Source organism: Eublepharis macularius, chromosome 4 (genome assembly GCF_028583425.1).
Source record: "Eublepharis macularius isolate TG4126 chromosome 4, MPM_Emac_v1.0, whole genome shotgun sequence".
Taxonomy (NCBI): domain Eukaryota; kingdom Metazoa; phylum Chordata; class Lepidosauria; order Squamata; family Eublepharidae; genus Eublepharis; species Eublepharis macularius.
In genome coordinates this window covers 77,284,093-77,307,574 of record NC_072793.1, presented here as the reverse complement: position 1 = coordinate 77,307,574, position 23,482 = coordinate 77,284,093, and the positions used below count along the sequence as shown (strand labels likewise).

Genomic DNA, 23,482 nt, shown 5'->3' with positions numbered 1-23,482 from the left:
CCTTTTTTTTTTAATAATATTTTTTATTTTTCAATGTCTAACATACAAAACTACTACATACATAACCTACAAGACAGTAACTACAAAAGACTACAATAGCACAAGGGATGGGAAAGAAAGGAAAAAAAAAAGAGAAAGGGAAGGAGGGGTGGAAAAAAGGGGAAGGTGACCTACAAACACTAAACACTACATTTCAATGCTTTCCCTTCATACTGCCATAGTAAAAAATAGCTTAATAAAATAGTGACGGAGTGGTTGATCATACAAATTACAAATTACAGTTCAAATTAAATCTTTTTCCCTCCCCTGGGCCTCGGGCGCAATTCCCTCTGCGCAGCTACCGCCGGAGCGCTCATTGCCTCCCCCCTCCCTTCAGGCTTCGGATCCTCTTCTTTTTGCTTGGTGTCTGGTCCAAATTCTGAATTTTTATCCACAAAATCCCTTAGCTGATCTTCCGAATTAATCTTGTAAGCTTTATCTTTATAACTAAACCCGATTCCTTCCGGAAGTAGCCATTTGTACTTTATATCCCATTCCCTCAAAAGAGCTGCCAACATCTTGTACTTAAATCTTTTCTTCCGCACTAAAAATGGAACGTCCTTCAATATCTTGACTTTATTTCCCAGAAAGTCCAATTCCGCATTGTATGAATTATATAGGATACTGTCCCGGACCCTCCTAGATGAAAACTCAATAACAATCTCGCGAGGCAGCTGCCGCTTCATTGCATATTTTGAAGATGCCCGACGGACTCCCAAAATGGCGCTTTTCACTTCTTCTTTAGTTGCCCTCGCGGGTGTCGCTAAAAGTTCCAAGGCGAGATCCCATAAATCCTCTTTTTCCTCCTCTTTAACATTCTGGAGACGCAAAATGGTTTGTGTTTGCTCCACTTGCAGTCCGATCAGCTGGTTTTCCACCAACTTTAATTCCCTGTTCGTTGCTCTCGTAAGTGACGCACTTTCCCGGGCAGACTTCTCTGCCCCCCCCACTGCTTCTTTAATGGCTTTCACATCGCTTTCAATTAAGCCCACCCTTTGATCTGTTTCATTCAGCTTGTCAACAAAGGGTTTTATGGCTTCCATAACCGCTCTTTTAACCAGTTCCTCAAGCGTCTCGCCCCTCTGCAAGGCCGCCGTAACTGACTTGCCAAGAGAAGGACTCTGCTTTTTCGCTGCCATTTTAGGGGGGGGGAACCGCCAATCTTCCGAGACTCTATGAGGGGGGAAAAATCTGAGTCTTCTAACCTTCAGACCCCACCACTCCTCGCATGCGCTTGTAGTAACAGAAGGGATTCGCTTACTTGCAGGCTTTCGCCTAATCCTGCTCCTTGCCGTTTTCCATAGCCCGGCAGCACACTGGGTGCCGCGCTCGTCTGCCGGCCTCCATAGGGACAAACGGGCGATTTACCCCCTGCCTCGATCTGTCAGAGGGCTCTTCCCACCGCGTCCCGGACTCAGACTCCCTGCCTGAGAGTCTGGGGGCTAACCTTTGCAGATCAGCCGCCCGGCCAGGCGGCTCGGCCGCTTCCTCTCGGACCTGCCGAGAGGAGCGTCCGACATGGCTGCGAAAACGAAACCGAATCCTCTGTAGAGTCTTCCTTGATGGTCTCTCATCCAAGTACCAACCCTGCTTAGCTTCTGAGATGTGATGAGATAGGGCTATAACATGCCACCTTCTCTCCCCATAAGTTCAATAAAGTAAATATATTATTTCACCCTTCATATATGTCTTTAATTTTGACATGATCTTCCAGCTGAAAGCATCACTGGCACAATCCATGCAATGTTATACACACTATTCCATTGATTTCAATGGGAAAGTGAAACATTCTGTACTCTTATTGAAATTAATGGGACTTCTTTCCCTCAGGTGGAACTATCTAATGAAACATTTTCTCTTTTGCATCATGAAAGATATCTTCTTTTGTCCTGATGTGTGCGCACGCACACACGCGCGCGCACGCACGCACGCACACACAAATATAAGATACAAGGGGAGACCAGCAAGGTCGTATGTGGGGATCTCATCTTCCTACCCGCTGTATTCCCTTTTCCCTTCCCTGAAAGCCCCTATAGCCTTTCTCATTTTCCTACTTTCCAGTCAACCTGCCTTTATCTGCATTCCTGTCTTCAGCTTGTGTGCGTTGAAGTGAATCTCATTTCCCCCACTATTATTTCTTTCCCTTCCCTGAAAGCCCATATAGCCTTTCCCTTTTTCCTGCTTCCTTTTCTTTTCCCTATCTACCAGCCAACCTACCTTTATCTGTCATCAGCTTTCTCTCCTTCCCTCTCATGTAGGGTTGCTAGGTCCCCTTACCCAGTGGGAGGGGGGACCTGGTAATTACCTTGCGTGCAAACTTCCTGGAAGTGATGTGATGTCATTGTGCAGGTCCAGGAGTGTGCATGTGCTTTGCAGCGGGCCGATTTGTGCCTCAAAGGGGCCCAATGTGGCCCTTTTAAGGCTCAAATTGGCCTGCTGTGCGGGAGCACTCTCAGGGTGGCGTGATTACGTCACTCCCGGGAGTGACATCGTTGTGCCACCAAGTGAGTGTGCCCAGGAGGCCTGTTCCTCTGCCCCCCCCTGCACTGACCAAGTGAGTGGTGGGAGGGGGCGAAGGGTGGAAGTGGGGGATACTCCACCCCCCACTGGGGGAACGGCAACCCTATTCTCCCAGCATCCTCTCCCTGGAATAAGTCTATGTAATTCTGGCAGTTGAGCTGAGCTAGGCTGAGTTGTGCAGTGCCTGCCAAATGGCCAGGCCCAGTTGTGCAGCGGGGAACCTGCAAGAACTTTATTTCCCCCTTTATCATCTTCCCCACACAATTTACTGTTCTATTCTTCCTGGAAGCTCTCATAACCTCATTGTTCCCTGATTTCTTTTCTCTTTCCAATTAACCCACCAACCGACCCATCCACCTACCAACCTTTTATCTGCATCTTCCATCTTAAGCAGAAGTAGTTTGCCATTGCCTTAAGCAGTGTATAAATGATGGAAATAAATAATAAATATAGTTGAAGATGGAAGATCTGTTGCCTTGGAACACCCCATGGATTGGTTGCCATGAGTTGGTTGCAACTCAATGGTATCTTCTTCTTCTTCTTCTTCCTTTACAATGAGAACCCAAAGCTGCTTAAATAATTGTCCTCTCCTGCATTTTATCTTCTCAACAATCCTGTGAGATAAGTTAGGCTGAGAATATGTAACTGGCTTTTATTAACAGAAATCAAGAATTGAAAGCTAATACCGTGGTGGTTGCCTAGCAAGTTACCAACAGCATTTATTAGTAAATCTACAGGCACTGCTTCTATTATTTTGGGGGTGATTAATCTACATAGGAGGGTGTGGGCTGTTGGGGAAGACAGGCCCTTTGCTTCCATCCCTGGCATGAGACCTGCATCTTAAGGAGGCAGACCTCCTGTCCTTCTTGCGGAAACTGTTTCAAGGTGGGAACCATCTGCCAGCAACAAACCCACTTTCATGAGACATGTGGTGGATGACATATGGGGAAAAGTGCTCAGAAGAGCCACACATGGCATGATAAAGAGCCACATGTGGCTTCCAAGCCACCAAGTGACTATCTCTGCATTAGTATATTCATATAACAATAAAACATGTTTTGCTATTACATCTGACTCTGAACTATGCCTATATGAGCTTTTAAAAGGGCCTATTAAAAATGTTATCTCAGGGCCAAGCTGACACTTGAACGGCAAGTGTATTTCTCCCTGTTCACTTGCCCTCCACTCAATCCACTTGCCGTTCAAGTGTCATTCGTCATGTGTAGCTTGGCCCTAAGCTGCGTGTGAGCTGCTATCCCACACCACTGGGATAATAGTAGAGGCTCAGGAGCCCCTACCACTTTCCTTTCTCTACAATATTGCCTCATTTTGGGGAGGAATAGGAAATGAATGTGCTGTAAAAGTTGGGAAATGAGGGCAATAGTGCAGAAAGTTTTATTTCCTAATAAAGTCTGGAAAGGACACTATAGTCTCAAGCAAGTATCCACTATCATGCACTTGACTCTCTCCTGCTTATAATGAATTGTGGAATGCAGACAGAAAACTGCTCAATACTGTATCTGTAATACTCCTGCATCAGGAGAAAAAAGGTTTATCTTTCTCTCTAGGATAAGAATTAATTTCTACCTCAATCCCCACTGACTGAAATACTAAGGCCCAAGGTTAAAAGCCCCACCAGTTTCTTTATATTTAGCCTCAAGTGAGGGTAGTTCTCTTGCTTATTTATGTGTTTTGGCTTCTCTTCAGATACTGCTAGAAAGGTTATTAATTAGTGCCTTTTGAGGTGTGGATTGCTGTAATTTAAACACCTCACTAAAAGTGTATTAGAATCAGTACATTTTATACCCTCTTATACAAGTAAAGAACCATCAGTTAGCTTCCAATCACTTTAAAGCCTAGGACAATTTCAAACAAGCGACCCCCTTTTCAAAAGTTTCCTATCCTCTCAAAACTTCATTTCCTACACATAGGAAACCCCTAATGTACAAATACATAAAAACCTTGAATCAGTTGGCTTGATTAAAGAAATTCTACCACGATACCAATTTATCTTGAAGCAATGAGTCTACTCTGAAGCAAGTGGTTTGAGAGTGCTCAGGGCCCCCTTTTAGAAAGAGCAATTCTTCATATGTAGTGTTGTATCACTGACATCTTATGATTCGAGGACCTGTACACATATAAACAATGAAACTATCCACATAGCAGTTCACACAACAAGGCTTAGCCTGTATTGAAACTGGCAATTCATGATAATTTTTGACCCAAACTACCTGGCAGCTTCAGTATGCACACAGAGATGCTACATGAGCTGGCTTCTCTTTTCATTTTGTTGGTGGTAGAGCTCTGGTATTGACCTATAAGGCCCTGTGCAGACTGGGACCAGCATATCTACGGGACCGTCTCTCCCCATATATTCCCCAGAGGACACTCTGATCAGGGGACAAACAGCTGTTGGTGACCCCTGGCCCCAAGGAGGCCCGCCTAGCCTCGACTAGAGACAGGGCCTTTTCGGTTCTGGATCCCACCTGGTGGAACACTCTGTCTGCTGAGATCAGGGCCCCGCAGGACCTACTATCCTTCTGCTGGGCCTGCAAGACAGAGTTATTCCGCGAGGCATATGGTTGAGGCTGGGCCTTCACCGGCCTGAAAAAAGGGGTGTATAAAATCTTAACCCTCCCTGTGAGGGCTGTATACCATCCTGTATTAATAGAAATACACTGCTGTTTTAATGATGTTTTAATGTAGATGAATTTTTATTTTATTTTTAATATGTTGTTATCTGCCCTGAGCCTGCTCGCGGGGAGGGCAGAATAGATATTTGAAATAAAAAATAGTGGGGAAGGCCACTGGGCACACAGGCCAGCCCACCTAACTGGACTGTTAATATGGAAGCTTCATGCACACATCCACAATCTCTATCCCCAAAACAGATCAGTGAATGGGGTTGACTATTCAAGGAACAGACAGGCAGAAAGCACGGCAACAGCCACAGCGCTGGATATAATTTTCCAGAGAAAAGTTCTGTAATCTGTAACTCTTGCCCATTGCTCATATGAACACTATGTCTTGGGGAATAAGCCACCCATTCTCAAACATTAACTAATTTCTACATTTTGAAGTTTGCACAATTAGGGAATGGTTACTTTTCAATTACAATGTAAGCAAAACAAATATTCAAAATGTATTAACTTGGAAAAGGGGGGAAACAGTGCTGGCATTTAAAGTCCTTCTGAATAAATTCAAGGGCAGCATTCTTTAAAAAAAAATACAAGTACAATTTGACTCTGGTCCTGCCAAATGCTTGTCTTCTTTGCATTGCAGAAAATGATTTAAGTTCTATCATTTGTAAAAAAAAGAAAAAATGGTTACTAACACAAGGTGTTTGGTCTAAACTAGACAGTGAGCAAGATTTCAGTGAATAATGATCAAAGACAGTATTTCTGCTTTCATGTTAGGGACAGGAGGAAAAGAATGATCTTTTATTTGGTTGCAGATTAACTTAATCCTTTCAGTGATTTTATTTACACACATGGCAACAGCTTGACAATGCAATGGAACATACAGAAATGTTCAAAGGAACACCTTATCCAGCTGTGGTGTCCAAGGAGAGCTTAGCCATAGTTTCCTACCATCTGCAAATTATTTTAAAACCATAGGGGGACACTCAAAACAGATTGCAGTGAAAAGGCACATGCTCCTGATGGCTCCATAACCATAACCTGACAGCTCATGTCAATGAAGTGATCAGATGTCAGTGGAGGAAAACAGCAGCAGAATGGCAAAACAATAAAGATTCATGGATATCAGAAACCTATGCCTCATTCAGCAGCACATACAGTGGTCAACCTGTTTCTGAAATTCCAGTTATAGGTGGGGGTAGTATACAGCTAATGCTTCCTCATTAAAAAAAATTCCATGTACGCACAGAATTCACATCTGAAAGGGAAGGTTATGCAAGAACCTATCTCCTCAGATCTAGTTTTCTGAGTATAGGGAGCGTTATACTATGGAGGAGCATGCAGTCATGGGATACCATGCCCACAGAGAGAAGCTGTATAATCCTAGAATGGTTTCCCCATGTGATATGCAGCTTGTGTGAATTAGTGTGGTATTACAGTAGAGGTAGGATATTTAAGGGGTTTGTAATATCCATATGCGCTCAAGTATTCATTTGAATTTCATGCATGATTTAAGATGTGGTTTGTTCTTATAAATAATTTAAATTGATATTCAGCACAGCCAGATCCAGGTAATATATAGCATCATTGCTCTTTGGTAATAATTAGGCATATGTGCAAATTTCCCCCCATATGCATTGACCCAAGAAAAGAGAAAGACAGAAGGGAATCTCACATTCTTTGTTCAGAGACAGGGACTTGTGTACTTCATAATAAATGTATAATAAAGCTTTCTGTAAAAATTATGTTTCCAATCTAGTGCCTGTCATGGGAATATTTGCAGCACGCAAAACCTGCAGTGAATTTTTGACCTACAGATTGAGAAATTGCCCATGTTTGACAAGTTCTGCTGAGAACAGGTGGGAGGCTTCATCTCTGCTGACATTTCACTTAGTTTCTCAAAGTCTCCTGCCTCTAGCTAGAGGAATGGAGTAACAGGACTGTCAGAGCCTTTCAGCTGCTCCACTCCCTGATTATTATTCCTGGTCACTAGATTATAAAACCACCTAGGCTGGATGCTGGTTTTCTGGGCTCTGAGGCAAAAGATTATATTTATCCCCTTACCCTGCCCCACAGAAAATGAGAGAAAATCCAGAACAGATCTACAAATCCAGAACAGATCTACAGAGTCTTGACGTTCTCTATGGCCTCACCCAATTGAGGGTGCTGCTATGAAAGTGAGATCTTGCACTGCCCTGCAGAACAAGTGGATGGGAGAACCAATGTGGTGTAGTGGCTTGAGTGATAAACTAGGATCTGAGCAACCCAAGATTAATTCCCTGCTCTGCCATGGAAGCTTGCTGGGTGACCTTGGACCTGTCAAACTCTCAGCCTCACCTACTTCTGAGAGTTTGTTGTAAGGAAAAAAATGGAGGAGAGCTGCTTTGGATCCCCATTAGGGGAAAAGGATATAAAAGAAATAAAAACAAACAAACAGTTTCATATTGCCAGGCACCTACTGGATTTGGGAATGGGACAGAGGAACCATCAAAATAAGTGCTCAGGATTCTGAGACAGCTGAAACACCCCACTGCATGTCTAGACCTTCCGTAACCTACCCAATTCAAGTTATATCAGTATCTAGCCTCTTCCATTGTATATCTCCAAAATAGAAGGGACAAGAGACTTACTTTTTTTAAAAAATGAAAGCTGAGAATTCAGAGAATGTAATACACACATTGGTATAATGTTATAACAATATAAAAATATTCAACTGACCATTTTTTAAAAAAAACTCAAAAAGCTCTGGTGGCAGGGAGGTAATGGTCACTGCCAGGGGCTGGAGCAGGAAAACTGAGGAAATCTATTGTCTCAAAGTTCCACTGCTGCTGCGCTATATTAGCAGCCCCACTAACAATGGGAAAACCACACCAGTCTGTCCCAATGTGGACGAGATACTGTTGCAGTCCTTGACTAGATGATCATATAGGTGCCTTCAAATTTCTTGGTTTATTATGCTAGAGAAATGCTGATTAAATTTCTAACCTATACAAAGAAGGAAAAGGAGATGGGGTCAAAATAATGGGAGTGCATGTATGTCATAGCATAACAAGACTAGAGACTGACTGTCCTTGCAACTGTTGGCATGATGACTGGCTAACTTTATCTCAATTTTTTAAAGATTTTTTGATCTTACTGCCTTGTGTGGAATCAGAGATCGTCGGCTTGATAACACGATTTGCATCTTCATGAAGAGCACCAAACCAATCTTTTAAACGTGAAGCAAGGTTCCTCAGCTCCTTGTCTGTGCAAGCTGATAAGAGAATGACAACAATTAAATCAAAGAGATCACCCCAGCTGTTTTCTAATATAACAAAATTATTGTTTATTCTTAGAAGAATAAACTTTGATTCACATAGCTGTGAAATTCAAGGAGATAAGAAGTGGTGAGTCAAGGAGTTACAGCATAGCCACAAAATATAATGCAATAAAACAAGATTTATTATTGGAGGAACACTGGCTAAGTGGGAGCTGCAATTTATGGTGTACAGTCTGGACACACATCCATATTTTGTTGCTTCCCACAGATGTGTGGGTATTTAGGTTTGAGTTGTCACCTTTTAGGTCTTCAGAGAAAATACATCAATCAAACAGCAGTAGGGAAAAAAGAGAATAATCCAGCACTGTTCTTAGAACAAGACCCTGGGAATAATTTATAACCTTGTTTTGCTTTAATGTAAAGCTATTGTCATGGCAATTGGAAATCTTTCTTTTAATGGAAGCTGTCATGTTCTCCAATTCAACTGCAAATAAGAGTATGCAACCTCTTAAGATTGTCAGCGCTTCTTCATGCTACCTAGATTAAAGCATCCACTGCTTGCTCCCCTTTTAAATTGTATTGGGAAACATCTAATTTTTACTCATAATTTTTAAATAAGAGATTAGTGCCCAGCAGAAGCCAGTGTTTATTAGGAAAAAAATTAGACAGTGCTTCCAGTAAAAAACAGTATCCCAGCTTTGCATTATCTTTAATGTTTGAATTCACCGATTGAAGCTATTTTATCATTCTTGTCACGAACTCATTCTAAAATTCAAATAACATTTCTTCATACAAAAGAACATTTTCTCTAGCAGTGTCAACATGCTTTACAGAATAATCCACAGCAGAACAGCCTTATTCACTACGTATTTTAATATAGTTCCTCCAGCTATCTCTGACAGAGTCTCATGAGTATCAAAGTGAAGAAACAAGGTAGGTCCATGCTTGCACCATGGAATTTGCAGTTTAAAACTGGGCAGGAAAAGGGTATAACACAGGAAAAGACAAGAGAAGCTGACCCAAAGATAATATAGCCTGGTCATTGGCAAATTCGACTGCATGGACTATTTGCAGCTAAGAACTGAACATCTCTATGGAGCATCCTCAGCAACCACAGAAACCTTAATCCATACCCTATTGCAGTGTTTTTTGAATGTTTGATTGTATTGACCTACACTGTGTAATTTATCTCAAGTCTCAGTGAGAAACGTGGACTATAAAAATACATACATACATCATACAAGTAAGCCTGTACTGAAAATAGGGTTTGGGGCCTAGGACTTAAGGCTGATTAACAGACTGCAGATACGTAGATAGACCAGACTAGCAGACCAGACTAGCAGATAACGGATGTCTACCTAGGTTTGTATTTGCATGTATAGCAAAGGCTCATAGGGCATGTGTTGGAAAAGGCCACCATGACTAGGAGATGTGATATAATGCTGCACTAAGCTAGCTGAAAAGACTAAAATGGAGAGAGGAGTGCTGAAGTTAGTGTTCTTTGGAAAGTGAATCCGGTTTCCAAGCTTTAGATCTAAGATGGTCACAGAGTTGAAACTGCTAGCTGGGAAGAATTGAACACTTCTCCCTCAGAGAACAGCAGTAGTTGGGAACAGCTGAAGAAGCAAGGAAGAGCAAAGAGCAGGAATTGCTGACAGCTGAACTTGTCATTGACTGTCTGAGACCAACACAACACCCTAGTACAGAGCTGTCCCCCTTTGTTTTGTCAGGAGAAAAGGGGAACTGCTCCTAGGGCAACAAGCAAGCTCCAGGATTCAAACAGCATCTTCACAAAAAGAGTCCTGATGTTGTGAGGCCTTCTGAATATTTGGGGCACGGTTCCAGGCATAGCCTCTGGCCAAACCCACAGAACTGTCTGCGCCCTCTACCAAGTGGATTGTGAGTAGGACTGTGCTCTGGGGTCACTGGTTAGTGAACCAGTATTGATAACTTTGAGAACGTTTTCTATTATATTTAAATAAATTGAATTTACAGTTTGAATTTGTAAACATATCTCTAGAAATTGAACCTGGCCCTCAGGACTCTGGGGGTTACAGTTACATACATACATACATACATACATACATACATACATACATACATACATACATACATACATACATACATACATATTTCTTTGCTTCCTGGAGATAAGGAAACATATAGTCGGCTAGACTCCAAGAGAATTTTGCATGATACATGGAAGGGACCAAATAAGTGGTAGTGAGAAGCAGTGGTTGGAACATCAACAATTCTAACTCCATTTGGGAAAATGGTGGTAGTCCTTTGGGATAGAGAAAAGTACAAGAAAAACAGAGAGATTTCCCCCCTCAAACATACAACTCTACCTTCTCAAACTTTACAAGCATTGGGTCTGCTGGCAATATTTCTAAATAATGCAGAAAATGCAAGTCAAATATGCATTACAGTCACGAAGTACAGGTATTGAATAAAATGACCTGGATGACCCAGTCTCATCAAATCTTGGAAGCTAAGCAGGGTCAGCTGTGATTCATTCTTGGCTATCAGCCCCATCCCATATAATGTGAGCGGGCATGAGCCAGGCAGAAGCCACAGTGAGCCTTCTACTTCTCTCCCCCCTTAAGGACTAGGGGTGGGTCCTGGGTGGGCCCTCCTCCTCCCCCTCCCCCCATCCCCCCATCAGGGGTAGGGCTTTTTTCAAGGCTATTTTGCCTCCCAGTCTGCCCCATCAGTGGGATTGGCAAAGGAGAACTTAGGCAGTGGACTGTGCCCCAGTTATGATAATAATACTTGTGGTGGTAGAAAGTGCCATCAAGTTGCAGGGGGCTTATGGTTACCATGTAGAGTTTTCAAGGCAAGAGACTTCAAAGGTGTTTTGCCCTTGCCTGCCTTTGCACAATGACCCTGGAATTCTTTGGTTGTTTCCCATCCAACTACGAATCAGGGCTGACCCTGCTTAGCTTCCAAGATTTGATGAGATTGTGCCATCCAAGTCAGGGTAATATGAACATACTAGCCTGCCTTATCAGACTGTTGGTCCCCATAACCCAAGACTGTCAGTTTGATTGGCAGTCCAATCTCCAGAGTCTTGTGCAGAGGAAGGTTTCTCCCAGAGGAAGGTTTCTCCCAGCATCTCCTACCTGAGATCCTACAATACGAGTTGTAACCTCGAAAGCATGTGCCTTACCACTGAATCATGATCTTCCTTATCTATACTTAATAGACTCATTTCATCTCAGTAGAAATAATAACCATTATTTGTCTAAATGTCAAGCAAAGGAAACAAGAAGATAACTTTATGCCAAATGGGCCAACGGCAGTACATGTTTGTTCTTATTTTGAACTATAATTTCTAACTCAGTTTCCTATCAAATATTTGGAGCCGCTGCTAAAGAGAGCACCAGGCAAACTGCAGCATAGAGATTATGCTGCTTTACTCCAACATTGAAGTCTGTATCTGCCAATGGTTCAGAAACCAAATGCTTTAATAACTAACTAGGAGGGAGCCAAGGCTGCACAGATGCAAATAAATTGTTCAGCTGTTCCATGGACTATCTGCTTCGTGTAGGATTGGGAAAATATATTTGGAATCTTGCTTTGCAGTGAATCAGGGACAGATTTGGGTTTGCCAATAACACTGTCTTTTAGTGGAATTAACATCCCCAGTTGGTGATTGAAAGGTAAGTCTAGTCCTTGAAAAATAGACTAAGGGCAGCTTCAAATGCCTTTAAGTCTTGTTTATATCTCTCTTTAGACCCAATGGCCTTTTTTGATATCTGAAAATGGCCCAAATCCACTTGACAGCCAACAAACACCATAAGGGAAAGCTGAAAAGAACTTGTAAAGCGGGCACAAATGGGCTTCTCTGAAACACTCTGCAGACATTGCAGGCATTGAAATCAATGCACGCTTAGATGGAGTGGGCACAACTGTATTAACCTTGCCCCTAGCTTAAGGATCCTTGCTGGCTTTTGACTATGGAGTCTATGCATGTACAAAGTGTATGCTTGCAAGTTCTATCCCCATGAAGCTACTTTTTCAAACATTCTCCATTATGAGGCACATGTCCACTTCCAATATCATCTGGAGAGATATTTGAATTATGTTACTTGGGAACTTAGCCCAAAGCAGTCATCATGGTAATATCAGGAGTCCAGCATCCATTTTGATGATGATCTTTGATGATTTCTGTGATCTGAGCCTATATATATGGTTGTTGGTGGTGGAAAGTGCTGTCAAGACATAGCTGACTTATGGAGACACCTGCTGGGGTTTTCAAGGAAAGAGGCTAACAGAGCTGGTTTGACATTGCCTGCCTCTGCAATCCTGATCTTCCTTGGAGGTCTCCCATCCAATTACTAACCAAGATTGACCCTGCTTAGCTTCTGAGATCTAATAAGACTGGGCTTGTCTGGGCTATCCAGGTCAAGGTATATATATGGTTACTGATAAGAGATTAACACTGTCCAATGGGGAGTACTCCAAATAAGCGTGGATAAGATTGAATCCTTAGTGACCATTTCCAGATATGGCAAGCTGACACCTTCCATTGTCTTTGGGCTGATTCTTTGGTTATGAATGAATAACTAAGGATTGATAGAAGGAAGTAGTGGTCAACTTCCAACAGATTTAAGTAAGTTTAGTTGCATTATTCCAAGTGTCATGATTAGGGTTGCCAACTCTGACTTGGGAAATTCCTGGAGATGCTGGGGGTGGAACCAGGGGAGGTTGGCAAGCTTAGTCATCAATATGTTTCACTGAATTAGATGTGAGTACAAAGCTGTTTTCATAGTGCTTGTGTATGTGTTCTGAGTAGCACTGATGGAAATTCCACCTACAGAAACGAGATGTCCAACTGGGATGATGGGGATGACTGTGCTTTAGATAGCAGTCTTCTAATTATCCTAAATATTTACTACTTGCATTTCTCAAAGCAAAATAAGAGTAAGGGTGGCGGTGGCGGTGGTGGTGGGGGGGGGATACTCATGCTATCATGTGTACCTGACAAAGAGACTGTGATTCTACCACTTTGAGGAAAGTGTAGTTTTCCAGACTCAAATGTTCCATGAAAAAGTGAATTGTGCACACTCATCATACACAAAATACTGTGCTTTTAGTGACCAACCTTCTAAAAGCATAAAGCCGGCCACAATAAGCATCTCAGATCTTCTTGTCACTTATTAACACCTGATCCTGTATACAAAGCTGAAGACAACAAGCGCATGTAGTAATAGCTGTGAGGTGAACTCATGGACAGCTAAAGTTTTTATACAGAGGGGAAAAAGCTCTGATGTGGAGCTTGCATAAAAATGGAAGTTTTAAGGAAAAAAATGGAGCCAAAACAGCACAGAGAGTGAAGGCTGAACTTTCAAAGCAGCATTGGGAGAAGTAGGGTGCCATAGTCCCCTTTCATAGTTCTCTCTTCATGTCAGATGCTTCTATGTAAGTGTTAATTAATGCTGCACGAACCTTGAAAGATTTGGCAGTTTACTCAGACATGCAGGAAGCTGGATGCTTATCAGAGGCTTAGCCCAACTATTTTAGCAGGTTAGGCAGATGGATTAGCATTCAGTGTTATACACTATGTGCAATGGGTTGCCAAATTATTTTTCTTCTTATTCTTTCAGCAGCTAAAAAACAAGCGGCAATCCAACTGGTGTAGCTTTCCCTGATACGGAAATACCGTCATGGGAGTTGCGGCTAACTCCTCTGGATTCTTGCTTACAGTTATACATGTTTGCTTGGAATGAAAAAATTATTTCAGATGGAGAGTTAGGGGGTTTTGGTTGCAGAGAGGGTTGTGTAGATTATTTTCCAGCTGAGCTTCTATCTTTTCAGAAATAGAGGGAAGTGGCATTTTCCTAGATATCAGCAGATTAGGGCAGGATAGTAGGATATGAGCGGTTCTCTGCCTCTACATTGCAGGCAAATAAAAGTGTGGGAGAGGCATGGCCACAAGCATTGATCATGACGAAGGGTAGTACCAGAACTCCATTCTCAAGGTATCCTGTACTAGCCTTTTGCCAAGGAGAAGAATCCTTTTGGCTGCGAAGCAGACTGTATCTTTGCTACTGAAAGGATTACTGGGAGGGAAACAGTTCAGAGGCTGTGTCCACTAATTCCAGTTCTCCGTCCCCTCCAAAGTGGTCCGACACATTCTCTCTGAGCACAATTTCTCTTTTCCCCCACATATTTTCATGGATCCCAAATGTTTGATTTTTATCCTGCTCAGTCCCAGAAATGTAGTACAGTTTATAAACAACAGTTTGTAAACAACAGTTTGTAAACAGAGAAATGAACAAGTAACAATACAATATTAACTTTCTCCCCAAAGTTTCACGTCTTTTGTAAGTGACTCTTTCCTAACCTCTTTGATTCCTTTACTTACAGAGAGCTCAACTCTAGCTCAGGCTTCCAGCAGACCTCACCCAGTCCAGTGCTATTTGTCGATGCTGTTTCCAACACTTATGCAGTCCTAAACAAAGTTGCACTCTTCTATGTTCTTTGAAGTCTGTGGGCTTAAATGCATGTTATATCAGCTTATGATTGCACTGTAAATTATTATAGAGGCCTCCACAAATCATTAACATTGCCAAGTATGATGGACCCCCTTCACTTCCCCACTCAGGCAAAATCAAAGTTTGCTCGCTGTGGCTGGGCAGCCTCAAGTAGCATGTCTCTGTTTTTAGTTTAAAGTTCTTTTTGTCCCACCCTGAGAAGCAGTTATAGTTTTGGCTTTTTAGCCAATCCCAGAAACTTGATAGGGGAGAAGCAAGAGCCCTCTTTCTTCTTTATATGAAATGGCACTGGAGGCTGAGTAACTCACAAAAGAAACAGCAACTTTATTGAACAGGCAGGAATGGAATATGGGTAGCAAATGAAATACTGAGGTAAAATTTGTAGATAGAACGGAATACTTTAAAAGTAATAGGCGCAACAGTTTGCTTGCAGCTTACTTTCAATGTTTACAATCCTTAAGAGCAAGAGGTTTTAGTTTCATACTCAGGTTAAAGCAACGATGTTTCTCCGCAGATTTCCCTTTAAAACTTAGGTGTCCTGACATTAGTTCAACACAGTTTTTCCCTTTACAACAGACCTGGGGCCTTCCATAGAGCCAAAACCCCATTTCTAGACACTGGGCAGGAATTATTCTTTTTCATAAGAATAACCCTTTTCACTTGGCTGAATGGGAGTCTCCACTTACCACCCACTCACTCTGCCAACCCCTGCCTGCTCCCCTGTTCTTTCTTGGCTGTGTAAACAGGTTTCAACTTGTGCTGGCTTTTATACTTGTCAATAGTAAACCTACAGCTGATCAGTCTAAGGACCAACACTATTACAAACGTACCACTCAGCACCAACAGTTTTAACAATTTATACAGGTTTATAGTATATTAAAGAGCCAAGTGCCCAAGAATATAATCAATACAAACAAGGCGGACATCCAGCAGACGAGAAAGTCTAAAGTATAAGTAATTATTCCTTCTTGCTACTCCTGGTGCAGTCTCCGTCCGAAGTACTGGAGACCCCTTCACTGACGGGAGAACATAGTGAAGCTGCTGGACTTGCCACAAGAAACACCTGTTTCTGATTTCCACTTGGATTAAGAGGAGGGAAGTGAATTGCGATTTTGTATGTTTGCTGACTGTTGACGCTCTTGATAAAGACCCGAAACAGGAGTTAAGCTGCCCTGTCGGGCGGCGATTTCTCGTGGCAAGTCTAGCAGCTTCACTACGTTCTCTCGTCAGTGAAGGGGTCTCCAGTACTTCGGACGGAGACTGCACCAAGAGTAGCAAGAAGGAATAATTACTTATACTTTAGACTTTCTCGTCTGCTGGACGTCTGCCTTGTTTGTATTGATTATATTCTTGAGCACTTGACACTTCAATATACTATAAACCTGTATAAATTGTTAAAACTGTTGGTGCTGAGTGGTACGTTTGAAATATTGTTGGTCCTTAGACCGATCCACTGTAGGTTTACTATTGACATTCTGTTACTACGCGGGGCGCCCTTCCTTGTTTTGGCTTTTATACTTGGGCTAATCACTGAAAGTCCTCCCTAAGACAATGTTATCCCAGTTAGGGCAAACGTTCTCTTTCTCCTCACTTCAGAGGCATACTGATCTGACCCTCCTTGATAGACTTCACACTCTCTAACTGAACTGAAAAATCCTGTCAGCACCAACTGTCATTCTGACTAGCCAATCACAGAGAGGGGGGAGCAGCCTGTCAATCAATCTCCCTTCCTGGCAGTTATTAACTCCTTTGCTTCCACTCTCTGAGTGCTGCACTTAGGTAAACTTTCCTTTTAAAGACGATTCCATCACAACAAGAATTTTGAATCCCCTTTAATCCCATGGCTTTCAATAAAATCAATCACCACATTCAGCTGCCTTTGTTATCAAGTATACAGAAATCAAGCTATTTACAGGCATAAGAAAATCAATTGTCATGTGGTACATTAAATATACTTATGGGTATCAAACTATGTTTCTTAATTTATAATTAGTACACATCAAGTGAACATTTGGAATAGACCAAATACCCAAGATGGTTCAAGCTAAAGCTTTCAAAAGAAATAAAATAACAGACCTTCTACTTTATCCATCAAAAAGTTGGGTCTTGCATTGCTTTCTGATGGAATCTAGATATCTGGATAGATCAAGCAAACAAACAAACAATTAATAAAAATATGGCTCTCTGTGGCAAATATCCTGGTTCTTCTGTGGTGATTTCTGAATAGTCAGCAAGAGCTATCTGGTAATCGGAAGTCCTACAAAAGAACATAGGGTAGGGTTGCCAGGCCCCCTCAAACTCCATTTATTAGTTTGTTTTGTGCTTATGTATTTACTTAAATATATTCAAATATTTTTATCCCATCTGTCAAATGATCGCTCAAATCTCTGCTTGCAGTTTGCTGAATCCAACCCAAAGTTCGGTCAATGACGAATAGCTTGCTTTTTTTTTTTTAAAGAAGTAAAATACATTGAGTCAGGAGAAAAAGCTGGACATCTTCTCCTTCCCAACTAGCACCACTTCCAGGTGGGGGATAGGGGCCTGGCACTTACCTTGGGGAAGAGGGGGTGCGCGTGTGCAAGGTGTGCACAAACCGCCCCCCCCACAAGCGTGTGTTGACGTCACTTCAGAAGTGACATCATCGTGCAGCCCCTGTGAGAAAGTCCAGGCTCCGCAGGGGCTCAAAACAAGCCCAATCCATGCTGAAACGGGCCTGTTTTTGAGGCACCATGGAGTGCAGGAGCACTTCTGTGCGCAGTGCCTCAAAACGAGCCCGATTTGTGCTGAAATGGCCCCATTTTGGGGCTCTGCAGAGCACAGGAGCTCTTCTGCCTCAAAATAGGCCTCAAAACAGGCCCAATTTGCACCGAAACGGGCCCGTTTGGGGGCTCTGTAGAGCACAGGAGCTCTCCTGTGCTTCGCAATGCCCCTAAGTGAGCCTGTTTTGCCATGGATTGGGCCCGTTTTCAGGCACTGCGGAGCACAGGAGCACTCCTGTGCTCCGCAGCAGCCCCGATCCGGGCCAAAATGGACCTGATCCTGGTGGCTGCTGCGCACGGGAGCACGTAGCCCCGCAGGGGAGCCTGCAGGGAAGGTGCGCCTCCCCGCCAGTTAGGTAAGTGGGGGCAGGGTGGGGAGAGCGGGGGCGGGGGATCCCCTGCCCCAACCGGGGGTCTGGGATCCCTAACATAGGATGAAATAACCTATATAGTACTAAAAACAAATTATACAGAACTATTGAACACTCTGCCTTAAACTATCCTCAACTGGAAGCTGGAGAAGACAGCTGAGCTTAAATCAAACCACAACAATTACTGACCAGTTACTTCTCATGCCATTTGAAGTTACCAAATGGCTAAGCAGAATAAAATCTAAAATTAAGAATGTTGTTACAAGAGCCTTGTAATAGTCACATCAAGTCATAAAGAAATGTCAGGCACACAATCCACTGATACAGTAAAGCTCTCTGAAAAATTGTCATTTCTTAGAAAAATCAAGAAATATAAATAAGACAATTTTTTTCTGTTACCGTGTATAAATAGTTGCTTTTTTCAAGATCTGAAAATGAGAGACAAATACTTTGAAGCAATCTATACAATGACTGAGATTTCCTTGGAGAAACGATGAAATCCTAATGGCCATGAAAACAATCTGCTTCCACATTAAGGAGAACTGAGACAAAACTAATTTAACGGAAAGGATGTTGGCTGAAATTCAATGGATTGTAATATCCCAAACTCCCAAGTGGCTGCCAGTATTGTTCATTGTGACTCAAGGGTTAGTACAGGACTGAAATGGTATGTTGAGGAATTGTAAATATGGTCTGAGTCTGGGCATGCACATTAAAATTATCCTATGATTAGCTTAGTCATGGTCATTTTTTTTACTTAAAAGGGTCCAAAGAGTTGGTCAGCAGTAGCAGGGATAAGATGTTTCCACCCACACTGAAAAACGTCATCGCTGCAAGTTGGAGCAGCTGAACAACTGTTTGACCTGTTCAACACTCGTTTCACCCAGTTCTCAGGGCACTGTCTCATAATGAATTTGGCCTGTGTCAGGTATGTGAAAAGTACAGCTAGGGGTAGACACTGCAGATTCCATTGGCACTGCAGATTGAATTCAGCATATGGCAGAGGCTGAAAAGGCTTTGTATGTGGCTGAAATGAGCTGGGTAGCTGTAAGAGAATTGCCAACCTCCAGGTGGGACCTAGAGATCTCCTGGAAACGAAGGCGACCAGACTCACCTGGCGCCCGGTTGCCGCCGGCGGCCTGGAGGGAGACGGAGGGCAGCAACGGCTGGGTTGTCGGCTTGCCTGGGACGCGTGGGGCCGGCCGGCGTCCAATCAGTTCAAAGTCCGGCCGGCCAATCACGGCGTCCCAGGCCAGCTCTGCGGGGTGGGGCTTGACTGCGGACCTCGGGGCCGCAGTTTTCACACAGGTCCGGCGGCCGGGTATTTACCCGGCCGCCGTCCCCGCCCTCCTCACTCTCGCTCGGTCGACGGTCGGAGCAGCAACAGGAGAAGGAGGAAGCAGCGAACGGCGGCGATCGAGCGGCGTTGGAGAAGACGGCGTCGGAGCGGAAGGGAGCTGCGGGACGAGCACACAAGGGCGAGGTGTAGCTGAGCCTCGGCCCCCGTGCTTCGCCGGAGCAGCAGAAGGTCACCGGGAGGCGGCGCCGGACGCGAAAGGACGATCACGTGGGGGGAGGTTTGGCTGAGCCCCGGCCCTCGTGCATCGGCAGCGGCGCGGCAGCGGAGTTGCGCCTTCCCGTCTCCCACTCATCCCTGGCGGGGGGGGGGGGGGCTTTTGCTGTCTCCTTTCCCCGTGCATTCTGGTCACAGGGCATTGCTCCTTCTCCTTCCTTTTTCTCTCCCTACCCTTCTAGGGCACATGGCCCCATCAAGGAAGCTGGCCGGGGGGAGGAAGGGCGCCCAGGGGGGCAGCAAGGCACCAAGGGATGGGCAGGCACCTCTGCCCAGGCCATCGAGGGCAGCCCCCAAGGCCTGCAGAGGCGGCAAGCCACAGCCTACTCGGGGCAAGGCGGCTGGCAGCAGCACTGTGCCTCTGGCCCCTAAAAGAGCAAGGAGTCAGCTTAAGTCTCAGCCTGGCCAAGACCCAAGCTCGGGGCAGGGGGTTAGAGCTTCCCTTAAGCCTGGCCCGTCTGTAACCAGACCTCGGGGCCAGTGCAAGGCGAGGGCCTCGAGCTGCGCTTCGGAGGGGGGCCCTGAGTGGGACTCCAACCCCTCCGCACTCCAGGACATCAGCCGGGCATTGGAGGCCTTGTCAGCCCGGGTGGAGAACCTAGGGAACTCCGGGCGTGCAGCCGCGCCTGCAGCCGCGCAGCCTGTGGAGGTCCCCCAGCGGAAGAGGAGCAACAAGGCTGAGAAAGGCGGGGCGCGAGGCAGGCATCATGACTCGCGCTCCCCCTCGTCCAGCCCCGAACGCTCCACTAGCAGGCGTCGCACGAGATCTGCCAAGAGGAGGAGGATGGGCCACGAGAAGGAAAGCCACCGGCGGCGTCATGAGGATTCAGACAGCGACTGGACCACAGGTGAGTCTTCATCCTCGGATGAAGGGGATCAGGACGGGAGCTATTGGGAGGTGGCATCAAGCGTCCCTGGCCTCCCCGCGTGGGCCCAGCGACGGCGGGCCACGGGCCGTCACGGGGAGGGAGATCCCCGGGCTGTGTGGGGCCCTACCGACTCCCCCCCGCCCACCTCGTCCTTCACGGACAACGAGGACCCCCCCGGTATCCACCTTCCCCGCAAGGTCCGTGAGCGCATATTGGATGGCTTTTACGTGGACGTCCTCTCCTTGTTAAGGCCCGAGGCAGAGGATGGGAGGTCCGCCCCGTCGTCAAAACGGGAGAGAAAAGGGGCCAAAAAGGTGGCCGCTGAGCGCACCTTCGCCAACTGGTTGGAGGGTTTCACTGTTTACTTAGGAGTGGTTCAGGCCGCCTACCCCGACAGGGGCTGGCACCTCACTAACCATCTGGGGAACGTGCTCAGGGCCCGGGCACTAGCAGGGGACCTCGCGGCTTTGGATTATGACGAGGCCTTTCGGAAACGGGCCTCCCATAACCCCCAGACGCGGTGGGACCTCATCAACCAGAAATTATGGCTCTGGTTGGTGGGTCCCCACATGAAGGGCAGAGGGGAAGGTTCCCGCTCCAGCCGTTGGCCTCCTCGCAGGGACAGGGGCAGGGGTTTATGCTGGGAATATAACCAGGGTAAATGCCAGCGGCCCAGGTGCCGTTTTGAACACAACTGTGACGCCTGCGGGGGTGCCCACTCCCGCCCCGCCTGCCCCCGGGGGTCCGCCTCGTCCCAGCCCTTTCGAGCCGGCCGGCCCTCTAGCAGCAACCTGCGCAAGGACGGAGGGTCGGGCAATGCAGGTTCCCAGCCCGCCGGCGGTGGAAACTAGCCCCTCTTGCGGGCTTTCTGGCCTTGCCTACACACCCATTCGGCTAAGCGCCATCATCCCCCTCCTGGCGCGATATCCCGATAGGCAGGCTGCAAGTTTTTTAAGGGAGGGGTTTTCGCTCGGGTTCCGCATCCCGTTCACTGGTCCCCGGGTGGCCACCTCAGCAGGTAACCTAAAATCAGCCAGAGAGCTGCCCCTAGTGGTGGCAGCAAAAATCGCCAAGGAGGTCACCGCGGGACGGGTGGCGGGGCCATTTCCCAGCCCCCCGTTGCCCAATCTCAGGGTTTCCCCCCTTGGCATTGTTCCCAAAAAAACCCCCGGCGAGTACCGCCTCATACACCACCTCTCTTACCCGCGGGGCTCCTCAGTAAACGAGGCCATCCCGCCAGAGCTCTGCTCGGTGAGGTATGCGTCCTTTGACCATGCAGTCCGGTTAGTCAGAGCCTGCGGGCAGGGCACCCTCATGGCAAAATGCGACGTCCAGTTGGCTTTCCGCTTGCTACCGGTCCACCCTGATGACCAGTGCCTGCTAGGGTTTAAGTTCCAGGGCATGTGGTACGTGGACAAGGCCATGCCGATGGGATGCTCTGTAGCCTGCTCTGCCTTTGAGGCTTTTAGCACATTCTTGGAGTGGGCCGCCAAGGAACGCATGGGGTCTCCCTTTATTACTCATTATCTCGATGACTTTATGATTATGGCGCCACCCAACAGCTCGGCTTGCGCCGAACGGCTACAGATATTTCAGGCACTGGTCGCAGAGCTGGGGGTTCCCCTGGCCGAGGAGAAAACTGAGGGTCCGGCATCTCGCCTCACTTATCTGGGCATCGAGTTGGATTCAGTGGCAGGGCTCTCCCGGCTGCCTGTGGACAAGCTCAGGCGCCTCCAGGAGCTAATAGTGAGGACACTGGCCCGGGAAAAATGTACCCTCAGGGAGCTGCAGTCCATCATTGGTCACCTCAATTTTGCCTGCAGGGTCGTCTCCCCGGGGCGGGCCTTTTGCACGCGACTCTCGTGGGCCTGCCGGGGGGTGGCTGCTCCCCACCACCACATCCGCCTTACCAAGGGCATCAAGGCGGACCTCGAGGTTTGGCTGCGGTTCCTGTCCGCCTTCAACGGGGTTTCCCTGTGGCAGGATCCTCTGGACCTGGGCTCCACGCTCCACGTCCACTCTGATGCAGCTGGCAGCCTGGGGTTCGGGGTCTACTTTAGGGGGCGCTGGTGCGCTCAGCGCTGGCCGCCTTCCTGGGAAGGGTCGGGGGTCCTGCGGGATCTCACATTCCTCGAGTTTTTCCCCATCCTGATGGCGGTTTCCATCTGGGGGGAGGCGTTGCGGAACAAGCGGGTGGTATTTTGGTGTGACAACCAGGCAACGGTCCAAGTCATCAACAAGCAGTCCTCTCGCTCTGAGCGGGTCATGCGGCTGGTGCGCCGCTTCGTCTTGGTCTGTCTGGCAGCTAACATTACCTTTTCGGCCCGTCATGTAGCAGGTATGGACAATGGCCTTGCAGACGCCTTGTCTCGATTCCAGATGGAGAGGTTCTTTGCGCTGGCTCCAGAGGCTCAACGCACCCCCGATCCATTCCCGGAGGAGCTATGGCAGGCTGGAGAGACATCGTGATGCAGGGAGTACTTAGTTCAGTGGCCCCGTCCACGCTCAAGTCCTACTCGGCGGCGGTCGATCGCTTCGTGGCGTTCACTTGGGGGGCAGGAGGCGGGGCATTAGGCCCCCCCTCTCAGGATGAGGTTCTCCGCTACCTGGCCCATCTGCGGGCCCTGGGGCGGGCCCCCCGCACCATGCGGCGCGACCTGGCAGCGGTCTCCTTCTTTTGCAAAACGCTGGGTTTCCCTGACCCTTGCTGCGGGTTTATCCCCCGTAGGGCCATAGAGGGCTGGGCTAGGCTGGCCCCTCCCCTCCCCGACAAGAGGCGGCCCATTTCCCTACCCATCCTGCGCCGCATATTACGGGTGTTACCCGACCTTTGCTGGTCCTCCTTCGAGGCACAGCTGTTCCAGGCGGCTTTCTCCTTGGCCTTTTTCGGGGCCCTCCGGGTGAGCGAGCTGGTGGCCGGTTCCCAGGCTGACACAAGCAGCAGGGCCCTGTC

At 46.5% G+C, this 23,482-nt stretch overlaps 1 protein-coding gene across 1 annotated transcript in view; it reads right to left on the bottom strand.

The window, feature by feature from the left end:
• Window positions 1-23,482, bottom strand: part of SPOCK1 (SPARC (osteonectin), cwcv and kazal like domains proteoglycan 1) — an 831,544-nt gene that overhangs the window by 23,236 nt on the left and 784,826 nt on the right. The window contains exon 7 of the mRNA XM_054978522.1: window positions 8,335-8,451. Coding sequence (XP_054834497.1) covers window positions 8,335-8,451 — 117 coding nt within the window. The remainder of the gene's footprint in view (window positions 1-8,334; window positions 8,452-23,482) is intronic.